The sequence below is a fragment of the Lagopus leucura genome, unplaced genomic scaffold, assembly GCF_019238085.1.
Source record: "Lagopus leucura isolate 7727_CA_CO unplaced genomic scaffold, USGS_WTPT01 Super-Scaffold_100004, whole genome shotgun sequence".
Classification (NCBI taxonomy): domain Eukaryota; kingdom Metazoa; phylum Chordata; class Aves; order Galliformes; family Phasianidae; genus Lagopus; species Lagopus leucura.
Window position 1 is genome coordinate 12,872,723 of NW_024962264.1, and position 26,281 is coordinate 12,899,003.

At 34.7% G+C, this 26,281-nt stretch overlaps 1 protein-coding gene across 4 annotated transcripts in view; it reads right to left on the bottom strand.

Annotated features, from left to right (window-relative positions):
* Window positions 1-26,281, bottom strand: part of LRBA (LPS responsive beige-like anchor protein) — a 367,079-nt gene that overhangs the window by 257,881 nt on the left and 82,917 nt on the right. For 2 of the 4 annotated variants that reach the window (XM_042870632.1, XM_042870630.1), the window contains exons 30-33: window positions 24,376-24,506; window positions 15,695-15,773; window positions 15,288-15,421; window positions 12,909-12,970 (exon numbers count right to left, since the gene is read on the bottom strand). In XM_042870632.1, coding sequence (XP_042726566.1) covers window positions 12,909-12,970; window positions 15,288-15,421; window positions 15,695-15,773; window positions 24,376-24,506 — 406 coding nt within the window. Of the gene's footprint in view, window positions 1-12,908; window positions 12,971-13,879; window positions 13,914-15,287; window positions 15,422-15,694; window positions 15,774-24,375; window positions 24,507-26,281 lie in introns of those variants that run through there. The other 2 variants (XM_042870631.1, XM_042870633.1) reach the window with 2 other exon arrangements.

A 26,281-nucleotide genomic window follows, 5' to 3' on the forward strand; every position in this document is an offset into this window, starting at 1 on the left:
AGAACCATATTTCAAAGAATTAACCAAAAATACATATCCAAGGTATATGAAAATATTTGTGAGCCTAATCCATACTGATCTCACTGTTGAACAATTAAATATGCATCTCAAAAACATTCCAAAAAGTACCAAGAGATTAAAACTGCTCCATTTTCAAAGAATAGTAGTACCATTGTTTTAAGTCATCTTTTATGTTTATATGTGTACATGCACACTCACACGTATCCCTTACATAACTTCTCAAAAAAAAAATTGTCTGGCAATACTAACATATTAACAATGACAAATTATATCTCATGTTTGAAATGCACACTCAAATGCAAGAGAAGACAGGCAGTCAATTGTTTCTTAATCCACGCTTCCCATAAATCTGCTGAAGTTTTAAAAAATTTATTTTGATTCTTAAACAAATGAGAAGGATGACTTCCGTAGTGACAACTATGAATGGAGCACTAAGGAGTAGGGTGGGAATATGTGTTAACATGTGACTAGGAGACATATTATATCCTAGACTAAAGGTCAAATCTGCGTGAAAAACATGTTCATAGAGAGATATTCTAATCTTTAAGTGTCTAAAGTAAACTATCAAGAACTTTTCAGCAGTGTTTGTACTTGGTGTCACCACTCTCTCAGCACCACATCCACTACAGGCATGAATGAACTCAGTAATAAAGAATATATAGCAAAAACTATATTATATCTCAGCTGTGTTTTTCATAATTAAAAAAAGCTAGACTGCACATTAAGCAGAATATCTGACATCTGCAAACACATAACTTGCAGAGAGTTTGCTTAACATTTTTAAATCCACCAAGACACATTAAAAATGAATAACAGTACGGAATTAGGGAAAACATAACTAAAAACTCTATGCAATATTTTAATATCAAAGTAGCACCTGAGTAGAGTACAAAAAAGCAAAATTTTGCAGAGATGAGACATTTTAAACGTAAGAGCAACCAGAAAATATATTTGAAGACGACCTTATTTAGAACAGTCATACAGGGATGCCAAAATAAAAGTGGAATTAACAAAATAACAGTAATGGAAGAACAATCTGAAACTGATGGAGAAAAAAAAAATCATTTCAGTAATTACATACAAGCACCCTTCCATAGATAAACACATCACTGTTGCTGAATGTTGACATTTACAAAGAAAAGCAGTAGTCTGCAAAAATATTTACTGATGTTTCATCAGGAGAAAACTTATCAAACAGCTTTGAATTTATCCGAATTTACACTATGTATGTAAGCTTAAACATGGCATCAGCATAACAAGTCAAGAAATCTGACTAGTCAATACAGAGGTTTTGATTGCAATAAGGATGATAGAAGTTACTCTAACCCTAGCCAGCTACAAGCTTGCAACTGATGATCATCATTATGCCTCTATCAGGGCTCCACATAGTCAGGCTGAACAAATGCATCCTATTAGTATATGGTCTGTCTGTTTGGCAACTCCAGTCTGAAGACAAATGGCAGCTGCTGCCCTTCAAGGTCTGAAGTCAAGTCCTCAGGGAGTCTAAAAGCCCAACTGGAAAAATCAAGGCCTGTTCATTAGAGACTGCTCCAGGGGAAATTTGCTCGGCTGCCATCAGAACTATATAAAAGAGCTAATTATTTTTATAAGACTTTTAAGCTATCAAAAACACTCAGTTACAATAACAAGTATTTACTGCTGGTATTCCATTAAAAAAAAGATCGCTTTTTGTAAAAAATAAAAATAAAAAAATAAAAAAAATCAGCTAGTGAAGTCTCTGTATTTAAAAAATTAATGAATCTTCTAGGAGAAAGTTGCATAAAAATCAACTAGATTTTTATTCTCAAGGGGAGACCTAACATCGAGGATTCAATTGCGGAGAAATATTCTGAAATGCACTCAAATCTTACTAATGAACGCTAAGGGTGAGTTGAGATCGCCTGTGTGACTCTGCCCCTGAAAAGAACAAGGAATGAAGAAAAGTGAGATTGCTCCTGCAAAACTGATTGAAAAGGGCCTGTGAGGTGTATTTACTTGCTTTAAATCTGTGCTGTTAACCAACAACTGAAAATGCAGAAGTAAATAAATGTATTACTGATAAGTTTGTTATAAAGATACAGGAATCAGTTGATATCAAACACCAAGACTGAACCAAAGAACTGAAAACTCTGAGCTGTTCCAGTATTTTTCTCTTGATAAAACACAGAAATAAAACTCGTTATAACAACAGTTACTATATAAAATGTACTCTATGGAATTGTAGAACATTTTTCAAGTATTTCATAACCACAAAGTCATTAACTACTTTAAACAAGAAACTGAATCAAAGTAACCACTGCAACATTTTTCCAGCCGCACAGCATGACAACAATGTATTGAACTCTAACAATGTAACAGATCACTGCTACAGAGTATTTATTGCATAGTATTTATTGTAAATCTTTTAAAAGTGTTATATGAAATTCATTAGTGTTCCTTAATCAATTCTTGGACGAACATGCATGTTAGCTTCCGACAGCCTAATTCAAAAAAGCAATTACAACCCCAGTCCTTACGTAAGAGGATGACAGAAAGAAACTATGTTGAACCAGTTTAAAAGAATGAAAATGTAAAGAAAACAGATTAGGAATGATTTATACCAATGCCTAGTGCTGAAGTTAATTACAACTAACCCAATAAAATAGTTCCTTTATTATCGTACAGCAAGTAATAAATGGAGACACAGAAAACAGAACTCTTAGCTGACTTTTGCATGCTCAATTCAATAGCACACTGCACTGAGAATTAAACAAGTAGTAAACAAGCCATACAGAAACAGCAGTTATTTAACTTAAAGCAGAAGACTCCCCTGCTGCTTAACCACTCGAGATATTCCATGTAAACAGAGCTTCCTATAAACTGGTATTATGTTGTTACTGGTAAATGCCTGAAATTACCTTATAATGAGAGTTTAATTTGAATACCTGAAGTTTGAGTTGACGTCACAGTAAGTTTCTATAGATCCTGAAAGTAAATTATACACATACAGAGCTGGATTTGTTTTCATACTTGTGTGCCACATTGTTCAGTGAAAAACTGAATAAAAAAACCGTCAGCTTGTCAGACAATACCCTCTAAGCTATGAGATGACTTTTCAAGTGACAACTGCTGCCTTCTCTGCAAACTACAAATTCTATTATAAAAGCCAAGCCATACCACATAAAACACTGAAGTACACACAATCTTTTCAAAAATACATACAGCCATAAAATCTTGTTGTAAGTTACTGTTGTCATCATTTATGGTGATATCAAACATTCTTACAGAGGAATTTTAATAATAATAAAAGACCTTAACTTAGTTAATTCAAAAGTCAAAAAAAAAATGATTAAAACATAACTGCACGAACAGAATGCTACCTGTAAAAAGCATCACAGCATAGAGGCTGCATACTACCGCAACTCATGAAATTTATTTTTGCATCCGGTTTCAGAAAGATACGAGCACATATATGAAAAACTTCCATTACATGCCATTTGGTGCAACCTAACTTACAACTTCATGAGTAAAATCACATCCCTAGAACTGATGTTGTACTACATGGGACAGATAAGTTCTTCTGCATTTTCTCCTAGAGCAAGAAACTGTAGGATCAAGAAAAATCAAGTGGGCCGATCACTGATTTCAGGTCCACATTTCCGACAGACGAAGCGATTTGCTTGGGCAGCCTATCCCTTCCTCTCCCTCATGAGCAGGCTGTTGCCATGACTTCATGAAATGACATTAGGGGTCAGGTTTAAGTTCATCTAGCAGCAAACCCTTTCCTCTGTAGTTTCTTCCTCAGGTTCTGTAACCAGCAGCTATTTTCAATGCAAAGATGAAAGGCAGAAGCTTATAAAAGAGTAGGACAGATATCTTAGCTGAAGTCCCAGTCTTCCACAAAGAAATGCAGAAATGGAAAGCAAGAAACTAAGGTACATGAAACGAGTCAGAAAAACAGAAGTAACAGAAATGGACAACATAAGGAGAACAAAGAAGTGATACAAGCTTACTTTTTTTCAAAATTATTAACTTAAATGCATATATGCACAAAGAAGAAAAATGACCATGCATTCCTGCCACTACCTTCCGCTTCCATACTGCATTCCTGTTCTCACTTGCCTGTCTTCTACATTCAGACTTGCTCCTTATTTGGTGTATTCATTATTCCACCATTACATTATATGCAGCATCCCAGTTCTAATCTCCTCTGCCTTTATATATTGTTACCATAAACCCGATCAATAATTTTCTGCAAACCTTCCCATGCACATACAATGTAATTTGTCCAAAAATAGAAGTACTACCATTTATATTTAGGCAGAAATAAAAGTAAATGTCTTTAAGTAAGTACTCAGACAGTACTGAGAAATTCAGCTCATTCTTCTGAATCGTAGTTGACTCAGTAGTAGGGCTTGAAACCTAAAATATGAGCCTCAATCATTTTCACAGCTGCATTATCCAAATTAAGAGCTTTTTACCCTGAACAAAATCTCTTAAAATATTTGTATGAAGACAAGTGAATCACAAGCCTATCTGATGATTTTTCCAGTTGCTGACAGACATAAAAGGGCACAAACAAGTTGCAAGTAAGCCTCAACTTTAGACTGTAACTGCTCACCACCACAGTGCAAACCTCCTCCTGCTTCAACTCCTGCTTGGCAACAGCGAGATCGAAATGATTTGGCTTGTTAACATGAACAAAAAACATTCATGTATGTGTAATTAGTATAAAGCTTAAAAGACAAACGCTGCCACTCTCTGAACTTTCCACAAGCTCACCCCCTACCCTCCACCAAACCTCTTTCCATGGTCTCAAATTAAACAGACTAGCTGTAAAACAGCAGGGTGTCAAATTAAGGCACGCTTTATTTTCAGAGGTCTCCACACTTCGCGGCTGACTTCCTGTCAGGAAGAGTTCCATTTCAGTGCAGAGCCCCATCAGCAGGGAGCTCACAGAATTAAGTGCCAGTTGATATTACTTTGTTTTGCATTTACCACCCATGAGAATATTGTTCAAAGATCTAGTTATAAAGTCAGCATGGTATCATCCTTCTGACTAGACTGCCAAGCCACAGGGTGTGCTCTCGCTGCACAAAACTCACCTTAAATGGTGGTGTTTTTCTAAGTCCTAGTGTGCTGGTGAAGCAACAGGATGCCTTTTTTCTTCAGAAAAGTCTTGCTTCTGTAGCTAAATTATGTTCTTGTTAACATCTGTAGCATCTGCAGTGTACATTCATGGATGTGAAACTGACCTGTAACCTACCAGACTCCCAAAATTCTCGTTTAAGTTACACAGTCTGCTCTCTTCTCTGAACACGAAAACAATTACACATTAATCATACAAACCCTCAGCATTTTTAAATTCTACAGGCTAGGGCTTTTAACTGAAGCAGACACATTTCCCATTCAATTGCTACCTGTCCCGAATTCCTGATCAAATTTAAGTAATTTTCATTTCATAAGAGAAATTTTCTCAGTAAGAGTCTCTAGTAATCTGAAGAGCCCACAGAATAACCACTAAAGATAGCTCTTAAAAAAAAAATAAAGGAAGGGAGGGATATTCTTTTTCCCCCTCCAAATTCTTCTAATAGAAAAATTTACATTTTCATAAGATGACATTAGGAAGTTCATATCTCTCTCTCCTCCAGCATAGCAAACTATTGCTAAGGGCTTTTGTGCCTTTCTTTCAACATTCTCTCTTATTCTTTCCTCTATCCAAAGTCTTCACGTCATTCTGACTTTTCCAAGTGAACTGTCCCAAGAATCAACTCATTACCCAAATCCACACCAAAGCACCATAGCTTCACTAAAAATTACAAAGGACATTTTCCAAATGGGGTCAAAATTAGATATCCAGATACAACAATTTCTTACCAGGAAGCCACCTCTATTGCTTTGATGATCATTTCTGTCCAACACGCACTAACAACCACCCCATTTAATAAAATATGAAATACCAAAGTAACTCATACTTAGCAAATATCAGATATTCTTTTATTTTTCTCAAGCTAAATGTCATACTCGGTAGTTTTTACCTAGCTTACAATTCCACATCATATATTCCACCTCTGAATTGAGAAGTGAGCAAACCTTTAATGTATCTCCTAGACTATAAAACATGGAAAGATGTAAGGAAAGACAAAGAAGTAGCTTATGTATTTTAACTACTGTGACCACTACGTGTTAGGATGTTAGATGTATACAACTATACAGTGCTTACTACACCATTAGTAGGCCACTTACTATTCAGGTAGTATTGACAAATCATTCCCAATACATTCTAATCTATTTCCATAGTTAAAAGCAACAGCTCAGTTTAAATTACACACCTCTTTGATTTCAATTGTTATGCAAACTATGAATATACACCTGCTTTACAGACTTTACGGAAACCAATCCCCTTCTACCAGTTTATTTAAAAAAAAATAAATAAATAAAATAGTTAGTAGACACAGTGGCTTTAAACTCCTGATCTGTAAGCCACACTAACAGCAAACAGACCACATTACTGACAAAGCCAACAACTACACTAAGAAAAAAGACAAAATTGAAACATACCATAAATGTAGCAAACAAAAGTGGAATCCAATTAGAGTGTTCATTAGTGATTTTTATCAAAAATTCCTCTTTAGAAACTCCTATTTCTTAGCTTAGAGCAGCTCACCAGTTAATATCATTGAATTCAACGCAGGTTTTTTCTTTTTTTTTTTTTTTTTTAAAGATATGTTTCAAGAAATTTAGAACAAAACAGGAATTCCAGCTATGAATGAAGTTCCAACAGTCGAGTTGTTCAGGACTTTCACACAATAAGTTACAATAGCCTAGTTCTAAAGAGACAAAGTCTACATCCACCTCTGACACTATCATGTTGTGGGCCAAGATAATAAAATAGGAGGCACTACTTTCGGAGCAGCCCTCGTAATAACTAGGAGAACTTTTCAAGAGATAGTTCATAAAAAAACAACTGCAGCACTAAAAATATCCTGAAGCAGCACTGCACATAGAAACTCAAAAGACACATCCCAAATACTTGTCATCCAAGAGCATCTTCAAGACAGGATAAGAATCTTTCATTTTGCGTGCCAGTTACAGTGGCTGTGCAATATTTGTTAAGAAACTGCCTTAGGAATCCTGCAACCACTACCCAAATAGCAATTAATAAAATGCCTGGCAATCCTGTGTTTCCATACACGGCTTTATTATTACGCCTTGCTTTATTTGGTACAGCATTAGACCTGAGACAGCTTCAGAATCTAGACAATCAGTAGCTGAATAAGATGACACCGAACAGCCTGTGGAAGGAAGCAAGACATTTCATCCCTACAGAAAGCTAGGCTGGCAGATATTCTTTCAATCTTCCAATTAATCAGAACAGCACAAACCGACTAACATACAATACAGAGTCTCTGGCACACCTGAGGATGATGGTTTTTTCCAGGCACCTCAGTACAACGCTCAGGCTGAACTGGAAACATTGAGCACTTCATAGCACAGCAAAGGAAGTTAACAACACAAAGCAAACACCTATGGGCATGAGTGATCCAGCACCTTACCGTGAACATCACAATTTAGACTTTGGCAAGTCCTTTTTCCTATTTTATCTGTTATGTCATTAATCTTTACTATTTGCCTAACCAAGTTTTGTTTCTAATTATTTTCATCACAAGGCAAATTAGCGTTCAAGATTTGGTTGTTGTGCTTTGCTTTCTTTTTAATCAAATACAGCTGCATTCATTTATTTTTTTTTTTAATCAGAATTATGCTATCCAAACTGTAATCCTTATTAAGAAAAGATACAAACAAAGCCTTTCTTGTTCAAACAATTGGAAAAACTGCTACAGATTCCAAGTGACTTTAAAATGAAATCAGTACTTGTACTGAAACGGACTGAAAGTCATTTGCCAGCAAGAAGTTCTACAAAATTTGATTTCTGTACTAAGACGCACATGTTTTCAAATCATGGACCTAAAGGATTATTAGATCCTTTTATAACTAATTTTCAGCTATTAGAACACAATGTAATTAGATGGGAAATTATCATCTTGATAATAATGTCATCACCTAACAAGTGGGGCACACAAAAAGAATTCAAACAGCATTTATTCCAGAACACTGTTAGAGTTCTGGTGTTTTCATTAGTTTCAGCTGCCACGGTATCACAGTGATGCAGCTCTACAGATAACCTATATCCAATTCAATTAAAGCTTAATAACAATCGCTATAATTATCCAAATGAAATTGCACTTAAAAGTAAATTAGAAACCAGTGCAGATCACAATGCAACACTATATGCTCTGTTATATTCTGTGCAACAATAACTGAAAATCCCCATCTTCTAGAACACCTAAAAACTCTGAGTAATGAACAGGTTTACCACATTTTAGAACAGTGCAGAAATCTATTCCTGAGATAATGAATTTGGATCATCAATACAAAGCTTTCTGTGTACAGAATATCCAGAAAAGCCTAAAGATCCTATGATAATTTACAAACATTTAAGCACAAGGGCAGAGGAGAAGAATGGTGCGCAAAAAGTGTGCAAAAAAAAAAAAATCAAAATCTTAACTACCATAATATTGCACTTTCTTGGTGTAAATGCTGCTTTACTGTTTGTTCAAGGGTGCACATGTTGATATTGTTCAAATAATTGAGTCCTTATCAGAGTAAGAGATACGATGCCATTAAAATACTTCCAGAATATGAGTTTATGCTTCTCTCCCCCATCTCCACATGAAAACTGTATTTGATGTAGGTTCAATATAAATCCAATAGCTACAACTACGCAGTCGTACTGCAATACTCCACAGCCTTATTTCCAGAAGATAAAATGCCTAGAGACTGAATGTACCCAAATATTGGTCTTGGTTTTGCAAAACCTGTCCCTTTGAAACAACAGGGAGCAGAAGGAGGACCCAAGAAGCATGGGGAAAACATGATGCAGTATTCATCAATTCTTATTTCCTAAACTTTTTTTGAAGGTTGGATGGCTTACCACCAGTTATAGAAAATAATTGAATCAGTATGAATAAGTCTATTTTATGATCTAGAAAACTTCGATGCACTCATGTCAAACGACAAATCTGACAAGAACTTAGTTTTTTTTACATATATTCCAGTGACAGTTGAGTTCATCTACTAAAAAAAGGATAAAGAATTTTTCAAGAATTGCCAATTCTTTCAACTAGAAAGCATCAAGGAATTATAGAGAACTTTATTCACCTTTTATTGCATCTTTTCACTGAGGATCTACAATAATAGAACAAACATTTCACGTACGTGAGTAACAGAAATATGTTTTAGAAACTTCATGAGAGAGCAGGGAAGGTGACAGTTTTCCCTGTTTTGATGGAGTAGCTCAAGGAAACAAGTGACAAACGAAAGGACACACAGTAGCATATTTACTTTATGGATGAACATACACATGCCCCTTTAAGTTTAGAGAAAAAGCATTTTATATGAAAACGCTTTTTTCATGGATGACATCAAGTTTCTCCAAACAGAAGCCTTGCTTTACAATAGCATGCGAACATCTTTACCATCCTGATGTCACTCATTTAAAAAGGGATTTTAGACACAGGACCTCACTCATTTAGCTTGTTTAATCACTCCAACAGGATACCAGCCTACGTGGTGCTTCTAGATTCACTGTACTGTATGCATTTCTGATAAATGGGAAAAGAATAGATGACCTGGCAGAAGGCTCAGACAATAACATGTGATTTACAGGACATGAATACAGCTACTATAAGATTTATCTGACAGCCCTCTCCGATAGTGGACTGTTGAGTATCCGATGGAATGATTTCTAGTCTGGAAAGTCTGCTACTGAGTAGCCATACACATTATTTATTTATTAGATGTTTTGGGTTGAAACCATTTTTAAATGATGCACTTCACAATGCCCAGCCATAAATTTCGTTTTAAACCCTAGAAGGGAGGTAGTGTTATTGGAATGTGTGTCAGACTGAATTAGGATGAGCAACACAACGCTTTCATAAAGTGGCCTTGAATGCAACGTCGATTCTTTCAAAAATGATATTAATGTCAAATAAGCAGGAACACTTTGCAGTAATATTAAATGAAGGATTTCTTTATGATAGATTTATATAAATGTAAGTATACACACAGACACATGTCTGAAAATGTAGCGTGTCTATCAAAAACTCACAACTGTTTTCACCTTAGAAACAGCCTTTTGTCTGCATCGCAAACCACCTGTTTCTCCTTTTACTTTGCGTAAACCACAAAACAATACATCAAAATATAAACACGAAAGCATAACCCAGTAGTGAAGTTTTTTTTTCCATGTGTCTGAATACACAAACTTCCAAAGAGAAAATTGTAATACTTGAACAGAAATATGTTCTTAAGATCTTTATTCACTTAACCGGAGGAGTTGCTGTGTTCTTATGGGGAAAGTTACTTGGGAGACTTTGTTGTTCTATTTTGAACTACTAAAAAAAAAATATATATATATATTTCAGACATAAATCTAAATAAATACATTTTAAAAGATAAATCAAGAGCTTACAACAAAAATATGATGTTTAAAACAAATTTTCAGAAAGAAGTTAACATAAAAACACCAAAAAAAATTAATCAGAACACTCTTTCAGTTTCGTAAAATGATGGCTGACAAATTTGTGAAGTTTTAAATCAAATTTGCAGATACTTACTTTGTAACTATGGCACATTATTTATGTGATTAAAAACTAGTTTTTGACCTGATCTTTTGATCTTTGGCACTTCATCCTCTCCATCTCCTCTTAAAAATTAATTAAAATTTTAGCAAAAGGATATCACTTCCCTTCCCACCCTATCTCAGTCAAAAAAAATAAAAAAGGAAAAAAAAAAAAAAAATCAATCAAGCTCAATCCCATCTCCTCCCAGTATCTGTAAACCGTCGTCTTGAAATTCAATTTCATATCTCTCAAGCTTTCATGTAGCAAAAGACAGTTCACTTCTTAACAAAATAAATCACTTCTGTGATTGCCATGCTGACCTCTTTGAATTAGGAAAATTCAAAGTGAAAAATGTAATTATCACCCCAGAACAATCTGTATACATCTGGAGCTAATTTTAGATTCATTTCTCACATCATTTTTCATATTCTGCCAAAAACTACAGCTGCTATGCAACTTAAAAAAAAAAAAAAAGATTCTGAGGTCTTTGTGACTTTACTGGTTTATTTCTACTATTTCAGCAAGAACAACCTCAGTCTCAGTAACCAGCAGTACTAAGCAATCGCTATATCCTCAATTTGATTAAATTAGTATTAAATGGCACTGTGACACGTATGACAAATAGATGCATTAGAGCACGTCATTTATTTCTTATCCCTTCCACTTCCCACAACCAAACAAGTGACGCACAGTAAGGACACATGATTTTAAAAAAAGATTAGATTACTCTACCTAAAAAGAAGGAAAGGTTAATTATTAATTACTGAAACCAGGAGAAAGCATACCAAAATCTAATTTTTTCAATGGCAATACAACGCTTTCAGACAAATATCTTGTATTCAGCTCGTTTTACTCATTTATGAGCAGCATTAGAACTTGCATATAGATTTATTGGTGGTGAAGAATCTTTTTTAATGCATATCAGTATCAAGTTCACGTTCTCTAGTTTTGAACGCCTGCTTCCAGCATTGCAATATGTAAAATAACTATCCCTAAATTCCAGAATTTCCACGAGGACTATAAAATTTCTTTCAGAATAAAAGCAATCTTTTCCAAAGAAAATGGAAAAGCGGAAGAGCAAATTCCTACATACATTCATTAGCAATAAGCTTACTAGAAAGCATAAGTACTCTTCACTAGTTCATTGTAAAATCTATTAGGTGTAATCTCCAGAAGTAACTGTTCTTATTGCATTTTATTGACAATGCAGACTACCGATTTTTCACACCTTCTATGATTCTTTCATTTGTATTCATGAAATGTCTATCAGCACACTCTAAATAAATTTGGCAATATAGGCACTAAAACGAATAAATCGATGTGAAGAAACATTAATTTTGCATTATCCTTATTCGTCAGGCAAGCAAACCATAAGGGCTGTAAATGAAGGTCAAAGGTTTTGAAATGGGTCAGAACCCTTGACCTCTAGACCAATACCATTCCCATTAAAAAAGGCTATTTTAAAGTTTTAAGTAGGGGAATTTACTACCAGAAAGGTATCATTTTTAAGGCACCAAAAGAAAGGCTCAATAAAAACATTCTTCCATTTAATTAGAAAAAAGAAAGTAACAATCAAAAAGAGAAAACAATTAATATAGCATAACATTCCTTGATCATAATTTTGAGAAAGCTATTGGGTTCTGTCTCTTTTTCTACAAATTTAAGAATATGGAAATTGCATCTAAAACATCTGAAACTTCTTTGCTTTTAGAAATGGAGAAAGTGCCAGTTGACAACCAGGATTTGCTTTTACATTTTTCTCCAATTCTTACTGCTCGTCAAATCAATTAAGAATGACAGGGTTTCAAAAGCATTTATCACTCATTTCATAATCTCTACACAAAAGAAAAAATTCCGCACATCCCAGAGGATTCAGCACGCCAAGATGCAGATATCAATCTGTTTCTATACCCTTAATATTTCATTGACTCTATTTCATCTTGCAAAAATGACAGTACAGAAATACTTAGGCATGTCAAATTCAAGGTTATATAAACACACAACAGTAAGGTAACATAAAGCCTTTGGTATCTTCTCTCTCTGACCGAATGATCAAAATTGCTATTAAAAAAAAACTTCTGCTTTTAGTAAGAGAAAAGACCTTACTTCTCATATTTTTAAAATAATTACAAAATTTTAAATTGAAACTAAAACTTCAAGTAAATTTTTCATAGCAAATTCCATTGTGTTCAAAGAACAATTCAGATGTTACATAGATCTCACCTGTGAGCAAAGAAGCATCACCAGCTCCACAACTGAACTGCTAGATTTCATACACACGAGGCCTACAAAAGGAAAAACAAAAATGTTAGACATAAATACAAGTTTATTTGGCATCATTTGTTAACACAAAGTATTGTAATGTGCAATAGAAGCATCCCAACAATAAAAGAAAGCTGACATTCTCATGCCACTTACAGTAGAATTTTGTACTTTATCAGCATTAAATAAAATTTTCTGAGGGAGACCATACATTCCATGCTTCAAATCGAAAGATGCAGCTAATAGTAATACATTACCTCCATTATTGAGAGTTTCATAAATGCTTGAATTTCAAAATGATCAGAACCATGGTTAACATACGTTACATTAAATCCACTGTATCTACATTTTGCTTCTTCTTGAAGGATTGGGTCATTATATATGCAGAGAAGGGAAATGGCTTTATGACCTTTGCTTTCTCCACTGCACGTTCTACATTCAGCCCCCAGCTATCAATCAAGTTTCCATTTTGTTCCATGGCAGCAGACATCCCAAACACTCTTATTAGTGCTTTGACCCCTAACCCCACACTAAACCTTAGCAGAAGTGCAAGCAGCAACTTATTATACATTCTCAATTGTTTATAAACTCATTTGACTACTGTTATTATTTGCATTTGCACAATGTTTGGGATTAGTCTACAACTGTTCTTTTAGCCCAAAAATAATTATTTATTTTTGCCTACTCAAACCCAATCATTTTCTTACTTTTTTTTTTTCAGCCTTCAAATCCACAATATATTTTTGTGGATATATCATATAAAAATCCATATATATATATGTAATATATAATATATTATACATATATATTTCTCTGTATAATCTATACTATAGTCAAAATATTTTCATAAAATCAGCAAGTTTGAAAAAGAGAATTTTGAAACCAGATTCTTCGTATCAACGGAACAAAGAAAATACAAGTAGGATACTCACTTCCCTGGGTAAACAGCTTTTTCAGAAAAAAATCTGTTATTCCAGTTAAACAAATGAAATGAATTTGTTCACAAGGCAGCTTCAATTAAAATATTTATAAGCTAAGGCAATTTCCATATGTATAATCAAAAGTAGAACTCTATCCTGTTCAGTCTTACAGAGAATATTAGTGTGACAATTCCTAGGCTTTTCCCTGTCATAAAAGCCCTGGGAGGCAGGCAGGTATAATACCTAAAAGGCAAGTTTAATTCTTAAATAAATAACTTCAGTGAAGTTAAACATCAAGCCTAATACAAACACTTATTTGTGTTTGATACGCTATCCGTGCTTCTGGCAACAATGACAGTAGTCAGCACTATATGCAGGATGCCTGTCCAAATCTAGGAAATAAGCAAATTTAAAACTTTACCTATTACAGATATTGCTCAAATATAAGCCATCAACACAAATTTATCAGCCATGAGCTTCCAGCATGTGAGTACTTAACTATGAGAAGTTACAACAAGCTCAGGGCCTAATTCAATTCACCGCTGCAACCGGACAAAAGCTGCATTTTTGCTCTAAAAATGGGTGAGCAAAACAGTTTTATATGATAAAATTAAGAAAAATCTGAAACACTCATGTTCACTATTAAATCAAAATTATTCCAATAAATATGACTTTTTACATTCAGAACACTGACCTTTGCTTCACAGGACTCTGCCTTGTTTTTAGAAAAAACAGAAACCCAACTGTAGAAAGAAAACTCGGACCCTCTCAAGCTCAACCATTCAGTACTAGGAGAAGTCACTATTAATGCTGTACACTTGAATCTTTATCACTTAAGAAGTGACACAATTCTTCTCAATGTATTCCTGTTACCTTCACTACTGCCCTCCCATGAGAAACCAAAACAACATAAGAAGTTTCTCATGTAAGAGTTAATTCATAACACCCTCTGACAGAGTTTCCAATGTACCTGCTGTTACAGCAACACCATGAAAATGCAAGGCTTTCTATCCTTACGCTTTTACATTCTACACTTAATTCTGGGTCAAAGTCGTCTTTGTAAAGCACGCATGACATATTTCAGACATCAGTTTTTTGATACAATTCCCTGGAAGAATCAGAGAACTCGAATAGGACAGTAGATGGTCTGACCTAATGCAAATTAGGAAACTATCAGATGAGATATAGGCAAAGAAGTAGCGCACAGACAGGAAAGATGAGGTAGAAGTGACAATGACCTCCAGCTGAGGAATTAAGCCAGAGGAAAAGAAAGGCAGCAAAATCCAGTAGGCAGTTGCAAGGGAAGGCAGAAAGAAAGTTTCTAGGGCAGCATCAGCAGTGACAACAGACATTTTGAGTCTCTAAGATTAAAAAACAAAACAAAACAAAACAAATGCATATGTTCTTAATGGAAACTTACTTGTACCTTCTATCAGCAACTCCTGCCCATGGCTGCCCAAAAGAGTTCGAGAAAGGAACGGAGCAAAATCCACGAAAATCTCTCTCAGAAGTGGGGCAGCTTTTTCCAAAGCATGTTCAAGTCTGTCTGTAATACTAGTAAAAAGACACATACGATTAACAAAACAATACACTGGAGAAATTCTGCAGAAAGGAGCACAGAATTTTGCCAATGTCAAAGTGATACAGATGTATCAATAACCCAACACTTATATTATCTCCAGCCCTGATTAGATATTGATCACCCAGAACAACCCAAAACAAAGAAGTTTAATTGATTTTGATTGAAATGTGGAATTGGATTATCAACTGGAGTATCAAAATGTAAGCCACAGCACAGCTCTTCACATGTTCAATTACAGAATTTACCTCATATTTGAAGCAGAATCCTCAGGCACTGAAGAAACTGTAGGGACAGATGGCAGTTTTGAATTAGATGAACGCCTTCCTACAAGAGAGAATAAGAAACTAATGATATAAGAAACGCATAACAGAGGTTATACATCTGGATCAGACTTAAGTCTCACACTCTATTATGAGAAGCTATTGTTTTCAAGTACACTTGGGATAAACTAGATCAACTCTTCAACCTCTCTGTACCACAAACTTTATTTGCCACAAGATTCTTATTTAATTGCATTTGTACTTACCAAATATTGCCCTAGTAAGCTTTTAAAATGTTACTCTAGCATAAAAAGAAAGTAATGCGCTGAAGCCCCTGCCAACTGCTTTAAGGAGGAACTCAGACTAAACTGATCTTTTCTGGCCTTATCACCTACACGTCTCAATAAATTTAACACTTGCAACCCTGAAACAGATAGTGCATATAATGTTTTATGAGATAGTGCATATGACTTACATAACCTAATACTCCTGTAATGCACTACTATATTCTACTACTAATAAATTAATATATACTAACATAAAGCCAAATTGCAACATTTTCAAGTATCTCTTTTGGTTACTGGAAGTGCTCATCCAATTTTTAATTAACAGGAAACCCTTTACTTTCTGTTGCCAGTGTTACCAATGCATCTGATAAGGCAGAATACAAAACCAGCGTGTCTAGTTTAAAGCACTGCCACACCAGGACTCTGACAAGGACAGCTATGATAAAATTGTCCATTGCACCGTCAGCTTTATTAGCATGATGGCAGCAGTATAACTTCATTTATGAGTTAACTGTTTCCCATTGATTATTCACAGGTTAATAGTGAAGACTGAGTCTTTTATGTACCCTACACTTTAAAAAACAAACAAACAAACAAACAACAACAAAAAAACACAATTGTGTTATGTCAAACTAACACCACATGGCTTCATCAGCAAGGTAGTAAATGCTGTCCAGTAAGAAAAGAGAAACACAAACTCCAAACTACACTGCGGTTTGCTGGTTTGGTGTCAGCAGTGATTGACAGAGGCTAAGCAGAACAGCCAGAGATTCCACAGGTATTTGCAGCCAGGACAGGAATGGTGAAACTCACAAGTCTTGCACTGCATTTCAAATTATAGAGAGGAATGAATCTTAGCAAACAGATTTCTGTGAAATTCTGAGTAAAATGACCACTTCTAGACCATCTGCACTTCCGTCTCTTTCCTACTTAAGGCCCTGTCCTATTCTCTTTCCTCTCAGTGTGACAGCTACAGAATCCCACTGCAGCTGAAGTAGGGCAGCAGAAGGAAGCATGAAACAACAGTTTAATCACAGTAGTTCCCATATCTAGCTTAGCAAAGACCTGATCCTTCTTAGAACAATGACAGCAGAAAAACTCCCAATCACCCTACCTACAATGGCGTGTACTTAACTAAACACAACCTTTGTGAAACTAGGCTGCAAAGACCTTCAAAATGCCAACCAAAATGCGTCATCTACAACTTTTCAATGTTTTTCTACATGACTGAAGTGGAATAAATTTTTAAGTAGAAGGCAAAGCATACATCCTTGATACTAAGGTTATTTCTGCTGTCACATTTCAAACTTCTGCTCCAGAACACTGATATGTTATTCCCCAAGGATGTATTTCTCATTGTAAGACATGTTTGTCCTTAGTCACATTATAAAAGCAACGTAGAAACTAATTAAAAAAAACAATGCATCAAAATTCTAAGTTCTTTTTCAATTTTTTTCTTCATAGGTAGATTTCTGTGCAAATGTGAATCACTCTTTTCATAAATTCAACATGAAGCTCTTATATTGGCTTTTGTATGGGATGACAGGGTCAAAAACAAATTTGGGTGGGCTATATAGAATGAGAGGAAAGAGTACAGAACAAAGCATTAGGTGAAAGTAAGGTAGAACGTGAACGTTCTACATGATCTTTCCAAAATAATGTATATAATCAAGGCAAATCAATATATATCGCTTTAGAGGGACAAATGGATTCATTGGGAGTAGCTAAAATATTTTTCAATTTTGACTTAAGTACTTCTGATAACTAGTGCTCATAGATAATAACACTTTTTTTTTTTTTTTTTTTTTTAAATTAGGTTTTACATAGACAGACCACCTAAATACATTTTGGTCTTCCCAAAGAAGCAGCATTCAAATGATGTTCTGAAAATCAGAAAGATATTAACTTATATAAATAAATAAGCCGAATATCACAGAAAGCAAAAATAAAAATAAATCAGCAATTCAAAAGTTCATAACAGGGTAGTACATAACTACAGATAATAGCTACATACTGATAATAACTACACTTTTTTATACATACATTCATACCTAAATATACACAATATCTCTTTCCCCATTACCTCTTGGATTGAAACCTGAAAATAATTCATTTTAGTGATAACTTTCATATTTTAATTATTTAAATACAATTCTCATTTTTCTCTCTAAAGCCCAGCATCTCTATACTCAAAAAAAAAAAAAAAAAAGTGCTTCAACTTAATACATAAGTGCCTAGTGACAGACTTCAGCCCAAACACTGTCTGTCTGCTGAAATTTGTACACTGACTGGGGAAGCTGAACAGAATACAGGACTGACATTATATCTAAAGCCTCCAAAATAAGGAAGTCCTCTCAACAAGCAGACAGAAGAATATTTTGTTGTATAAAAGCATCCAGGCTTTTTACTATATATAAATCTGTAACCTGTAATCCACTAATCTTTGAGTACGTCAGTCATCAAAAATAAAAGGAAAATCAAAAAAAGGCTTTAGCAGTGCAGCAGGATGGCAGGAGTTTTACAGTTAAATGAGATGAAAGAAACTCAGTGCAGCATTTAGGCCACAAGTAAAATAACTGAAGGGGAAAAAAAAAAAAAAATCAAGGAAAACATCTGCTAAGACAATTAAAAGGCATAATAGCCATCATGAGGCTAATAAAGAGACACGCACTGAACACTAGGTTATTTTTTTCTAAAACACACAATAGCACTGGCAAAAATTTCAACAGGTAAAGGAACTGTCTGACAACAAGGAGAGAATGACTGCTCTTTTTAGAAATCAAAACAAACTTCCTAGTAGAAAATGACTAGGTCTAAATGTGTAAATGTAAAACCAATACATATTAAATTAATATGCATCTTAAAACACAGAACAAAAAAAGAGCACTAAAAATCTGAATTTGACAAAAGCTTACGTCAGGAATTGAGGCATCTACACAAACTGATATTGTAATTTAAGCTTACGTAATGATATTTATGGTTTACATTTCTCCATGTTTATCATGACCTATACCCACATTTAACCTCAGACACATTTCACTAAAAAGAGTGCATCTCCAATTTATCACAGCTGAGATTTTCAGATGTGATCAGTACACATGGTGGTATTTGCATTTAATTTTTGTTTTGTGAAAATCTTTTATTTCTGACTTTGACTCAAAAATGGCTTTTTATTCCAGTATGTTAGCTTTAAAAAAAAAAAAAAAAACTTCAGTAGCATATTTTCATCTACAACACACATGTGGGTAAGTGCAGTAGCTACTTCAAACATGTGGAACTAAACCAACTTATCTCTTCCTTATCCTTTCACTGATAAACTGGCTCCTTCAAACTGACAGTTTTACAGACATTAGCAAGGACATAAAAGAAAATGCAAATAGATCATCTGTCTAGCACCCTTGCAGTGAAACCTTATTGTTTATTCAAGGTCCCCAAAGGTCTAAACAAATGATGTTTCCAGCAATAAAATATTGTTAAAGCAACTCCTTCTGTAAGATCTTAATGCTTTAGCATAAGCATTTAAAATACGTGTGGGCAATACAGAAACAGCCGGTGACATACTTCAGCCTGGGAGGATGCAGACAACTTAAAAAACAAATGACTTATTACACTTCTTAGTTTTGCACAACTGATCTAACAAACTGAAATATACTTTCCTTTTACTAAAGGAATATCTGGTAAAATCATGAGCTCGTTCAAAAATAGACTTCCAGGCTGGGAGTGTAAAATGAAAGACTACAATGAAAGGTTTTTATAAGCTAATATAAGCTATCTGTTACATAAACATGTCTGCAGGTTGAACGAAAACAGATTTCACAAAACAACGGTGCATTCTGAAGAGAAGCTGTTCTAAAACTATTTTCATACTAGCATTCAAATATTTTGCTGCATGTCATTAACATTTCAGATTATTTTCTAAGTGTCATCAAACTTGTTGGTAACTAGCCTTCAACTACTGTTAATGTCGAGTTCAACTGCTGTTTGAAATACTTATTATATTTCAATAGGTTTCTTGAATTACTACTGCACTGATGGTAACTCACTTCACGTGCACTTCAACTTGTGCCTGTCTCCCACCTTACTGCAAGGCGTGAAGATATTTTTACCTCTGTATAAAAACCAATGAACACCATTCTTCTCTGCAAAAGCAGCTATCTGCGGGAGAAATTGTACATTTTCCAACACGTGGAACTAGGATGGACTCACAAATGCTTTTTTTTTAACCTCGTGTTAGTGCTTATTCCCAGCTTCAATCCAAGTACCCATGCCTGTTTTCACCTCAGCCTTTGAAATGGCCTTGTTTATAACTTCAGACTTTGAGGAACAGACCATGCATGCCTTCACTCAGGACAAGCAGACAGACAGGAGGCAAACAACAGAAACTGTGAGGAACTTCTCAGTGCTTTATATACTTGGGAGTGCCAGTAAGGACAAGACACAATGCACATTTGCCTCTTCCCTTCATACTCCTTCTTTGTAAAAATGACACTTGAACAAGCATTTTCCAATTATTCAAAAGCCTCAAAATCACACCACAACAGTAACACATATACACAATCCTTTAAGTATACAAATGGAGAAACTCAGCATCACAGAAAACAGCTGGAAAGAAAACTGCCAAATCATTCAAAAGAAGTTCATACTACTTCAGAACGTTCCAACTGTAACTAAGATGTTTAAAAAGAAAACTAGGGGGCAAACAGAAATACAAGCACCCTACTAGTACACTTACAGTACCTCAGACACCTTCACCAAGTCCTGCCTTCCCAATAGCCCTTCATGGGCACTTAGTGTGTAAAATATTAAATCTCACCTTCTGCCTAAAGCAAATTCCAAGAAGAAACAACTCAAGTGAATTCCTGCTCCCTGGGTAACGGTGCTCTTTTGCTCAATACACCCTCAGTAAGACAGGGCTAAGAAGAGCCTTTGTTTTCTCCATTTATTTTCAGGATCTTTCGAAAAACTGGGATAGAAATTTCAGCAGAAGACGTGCCCAGATATGAGCCATCGTAAAAATGTTCAAAAGCAAGTTTACATCAGAAAGGGCAGATCTGCATACAGAAAGAGGTTTTTTTTGTGCTCTGAAATATTCAGTGCTTTGAGTAAGAGAATGGGAAGAAGCTTCTGCTAAAAGGACACACTGTTTGAGGCCAAATCATGTTTTCACCCTCTTTCAGAGTATCAGAGGAATAGAGCGAGCTGAGATGGTTATCATTTTAACTTGTCAACACCTCATATTTGGTAGGCCAGGACATGTCACATCCACTTGATATAAAGTCCAGCAAGCTTCAGACAATGTTAAGGGTCAAATATCTGACATACTCACAGACTTCGAGCTACAGGCAAGTTAGGCAACTCTAGGAAAAAATACTGGTGAGGAGATAGATCAATTCTATCACACAACAAACATGAACAGACACCTCTGAAACTATATGGACTAATATTTCAGCATGTAATTTTGGTACTGCACCTGTAGGTGGAGGATGTTCACATACTACCTAGAACTTATGCCCATATTATGCTTACACATCTTACAGCTAAAAAACTGTCACTTGCTGTTTCATTTTATTTCTAGGTCTTTACCTCCTTTTCATCTGTTTTTGAGTAAAGCAATGCAAGTCTACACAATAAGGCATTATATGTAAAGGTTAGTTGCTTTTTGAAAGGTATCATACAAATGCATATCAAACATTTTGTAAAATATTTTCTACCTTAGAAAAAGCAGCTGAAATTTATTTTATAATGTAGTAACGTCGTTCAATAAATAACTTTCATAAAGATGTGAAAGCCTACAATTTATACTCATTACATATAGTGCCAGGCTCAGCTGTTTTCAAAGAACAGTTTTTCTTAATGATTAAGTAAACAGACTTGCAAAAAATGTTAGCTGAAAAAAAAAAAAAATGAGTATGAAGTATCGACTCAGCTGCATTTAGACAAAAATGAGTGAAAAACATGATGTAAACTCTGGGAAAATTTTGTTTTTATTCTAATTTCATATAAACTTCATTTAGTGTTAATCCATTAAAGCTAAAGCCCGTATCAAGAACTGCATTTCAAACTTAAACGTGTGCAATTTACCTAAGCGACACAAACATAAGCTACACTAACTCCACACATTTTTTGTTTCCATGCCATTATTTTAGTAGGAAAAAAGTCTCACATTTCATTTGAAATCATGATTTCATTTAACCCTTCACTTCTTCTTTTAATAAGTTAGACTGCCAGCCTAAACATATGTAATATTTTTATTCTGATTTGTTTCTTTTTATGCATATCTGTTCAGATTAGGTGCAGAATTTTTGCCAAAACTCCTAGACATGCTGAAAGTCACACAGTTACCAAACACAACAGTATTGTTTACTGTCTGCATTTCTTATACATTCCACAGACACAGGGACACTTGTATTTCTTCTCTACTTTCTTAGAAGGTTGAATAAATCTGAAAATCAGTGTTGATCTGATTTGTTTCCATTAAGAGCAAATAAACATTGCCTTAAGAAATGGTACTAATTAAGTCCATATCTAACTTGGGTAATAAGGTGAGAAATTAATACATAGTAACTTACTTTAAAAAGCAATTTCAAGGTAGATCAGGTTTTATACATTTAAAAACAGACTCACTTCTCAGAGTCTATCTTCCCAACAGCACTTTGCCATTTTAAGACGACATTCTTTCCTAGTCCAAACATAGTTACTAAACTGCTCTAGAACAGCCTCCTGGAGTTTCAATCACTAAATGAATTCCGCCTTTTGCAAAGAATAAAAACATAGTAAGTTTCAACAGCTTTTCATTTATCATGGCTGGTAAAATTTTTTGGATTTCCCTATGAAACACAACGAGCAGCTGAAGATGACAACAAATATCTGCTGTACACATGAGAACATGGGAATGGGTTCTATTTTTTACCTTTGCAATTTGGATACAAGATCATAAAAATGGGGGGAAAAAATGTTCAACCACTGAAAACTGAGATTTCCTTCATTAAGATGCAAATCATTTTCAAGTCTTGACATTCAACTTCACAAACACAATTATGAGAACCTAGATTAGCCTTGTGACTTCAACAGGGCTAAGCAAAAAAGCACGCCTTTGAAACAGCATATAAGGCTAAATATCATTTATCTTACATGGAACAACCGGAGAGACGAAGGGTTCAAAGGACCACTTTGCTTATAAACAACCTACTCATTTCTGTCCCTACTGCAAGAACTGTCCAAAGCAATTACTTCAGCAGCAACACCAAATCTGACCTTAGACTAAAGGTACTGGAAGCACTTTTATATCATTTTCAGTCCTAATTAGCCTTAAAAAACACACCCTCAGATAAATGTCCTACAATTTATAAATAATTTTTATATTCTATGTAACAAAAAAATTTGTTAAAAAAATAGTATAATATATTGTGTTTACACTACAAACAAATTAATAAATAATGATTGCTTTTTTAAAATCAGAAGAATTGTGAAATTATGCTACTTCAACAGGATCAGACGTGCACTTGATCAGCTAAGAGGTAAAAAGAATACCTCAAAGAAGTTTAACAAACATTTGTATTGTTTTTAAATAGAACATCATTTCTGCAATTCATTCTTACTCAAAAAAGATGAGATTGTGTTTGGGTTTTTTTTTTGTTCATTTTTGCTTTGTCCGTTTTGTTTTTTTAAGCTCTTATGTATCTCCAGAATCAAAACTAAGCATAATAAAATTATCTGTGTGATAAATCACCAGAAAACATTCAAAAGCATGAAATTTTACATGGGTTCATGAATATAAAGTCACTGACATTTCATCAAGTTTAATTCAGTATCACATTTATTTTCCTGTAAAGCACTGTGAAGACCTTTAAGTGTCCCTTGCAACTCAAACAATTCTATGGAAGTATCTGGTACTGGTTTCTGTTACATGCACAGATAACAAATGCAAGCCTATAAACTACTACAGGAGATTATATGACAGATACAAATACAGTAGTATGCTGGATACAGAAGTCTCAAAGGCCCTTTTGTCTGACTTAATAATTTAGGAGATGTTATACCTGATGCACTCCAGTAATTCAGGGGAGAAAAAAAGAAACAAAACGGGACACCACAAAAAACCGTCTTCCCAAATTGACACGTTCTCCAGTGAGAACATATAACCAGCAATAACGATCAACAACTAGAAATAACTCATATGTAAAAAACAGACATATAAACAGTTAAAATACATATTAGTCAATATTACACCTGAAAGTAATTAATAAAAACAGTTATTTTCATTTAATGATTTAAGACACACAACTTACTTTTATTAGGAAATCACATAACTTGTTCATTTGCATTCACAATGGATGGTGGGGAAAAGGGAAGCAAGTATGGAAGGGTACTCTCACTTACCAGGAGATTCAGCTGATAAATCTGAAGCTTGTGCCGAATCTAAAGAAACCACACTGACAGCATTTGCAGGAATACCCACAGGAGCTGTAGTAGCGGAAATGTTTGATTTCTTGGGTGGTACTACAACACTCCTACATGAAGACAACAAGTTACAAATTAATACTGTAGGAAAGTTCACACAATCCTTGTTTACAAATGTAGCACATACGCTTCTGTGTCCTGTCAAATCGTTGCTTGTTCTCTACTTTCATTTTTTGTGATCTATCTTATCCAAAAGGACACTTCACTGCCATTTAGTTTTTTACAATAGCTTAATATCAAAGCCAGTTTATCAAAATCGCTGTGCAACAAGCATTCAGGTACAACACAGTTTCAAGAAGGGTCAATGACAAAATCTATAGTAGGGGTTGCCTAGACAGTACTCCTTCAGATGTTCTAATGTACAACTGACAATTGAAGGATATACTATAGCTAAAAGTGGCACAGTAGAATCGGTGTGTTAACATTCATTCAGCTGTCACATAAAGCTAATATAAAAATATATAAAAATAAACATATAGCTAATAACCTAAGTTTGAGTATAACTTTATATCTTTGAAGTTTGGTTGACATATCAAGAGACTCTCAGCAGCAGAAGAAAATCTCCATTTTTTATGCAAGTTTAATTTCAGGCCTTGGAGACAGCACTAACGATGAAAAGATGCGAAGTGGGAAGTTAGGCATGGAGATTTATCTCGTATGTTACTACGACATCTATTTATGCCATACAAATTTCAATTAAATTGTAGCACTTTATTCCAAATACCTAAAAGGCCTTGTTAAGCATACGTTAAAGGCATTTTTAATTGCAAGTTAGCTCCATAAACATGCAAAAACCCAGCTAATGAGGTAAAGAGTACAGCTGATATATAATGCACTCCCACAGCAGCGCTTACTTTTAATTACCTGGTGTTAACCGTAAGCCGAAAGTCTTCAACATTCAATTTATTTAATCACATCTTTTGTTGGCAGTACTATAACCACACGCTGAAACTATTCCCTTAATAGCCTTAAAACATTCATTTTCTAAATAAAGTAACTTAAAAATGACCCAAATAAGGGTGTGATAATAGTAATCAAGAAGTTCTGTTAGATATTTCTAAAATCATTCTTGTCACAATGAAGAAAAGAACGTAATGAATTCAACTCCCTTCAGTTCAAAGGATGTCACAGAAGCTAGACAATGTTAGTGACCAAATCAACCCTTCTTAATGGCAGGAGGAGGCAGCCACCGTACATGGAGGTACTACATGTCATATCATTATAAGGGTGACTGCTAATGTTAACTATACACTAAAAAATAGAAGCAACACCTGAGACCCAAATCTAGATACTGTGCCCAAACAAATGAATTTCACTGATAGGCTCGTGTCAGTTTCCCCCCCAAAATGAACAATGCACTCTTAAGATTCATTTATTCAGACAGTCTTTTAAATTGTATCTGCACTACCAACTAATTCTGCGTTACCAAGGTGTAACAAAGGGATATTTTGCTCAATATTGTGTGATATCAGCCGCCTGGAAATTGTTACTGCTAAGCTGTAAAATGCTGGGATGGGTTCAGGAATTCACCAAGTTTATTTGGTAGAAAATGCATCCACACATAATAAATATCTGGATATTTCCCCGGTATACCAAATGCACTATTAATGTCCAGGTGTATTCCCCTACTGATTTTAAGCTTTTGTAACCGATTCAAGAAATACTGACCAATAATATTAACCAAAATTAAACAGGCAAGTTAGAAATACATGTCTACTCACATAGATTGCATAACGTCTCAATGAATGAGCTGGAAATGAGCACACTCACTAAGATACAGAAACAAATATTTCTTTACAGCCAACAATTACACCCACAATTGCAC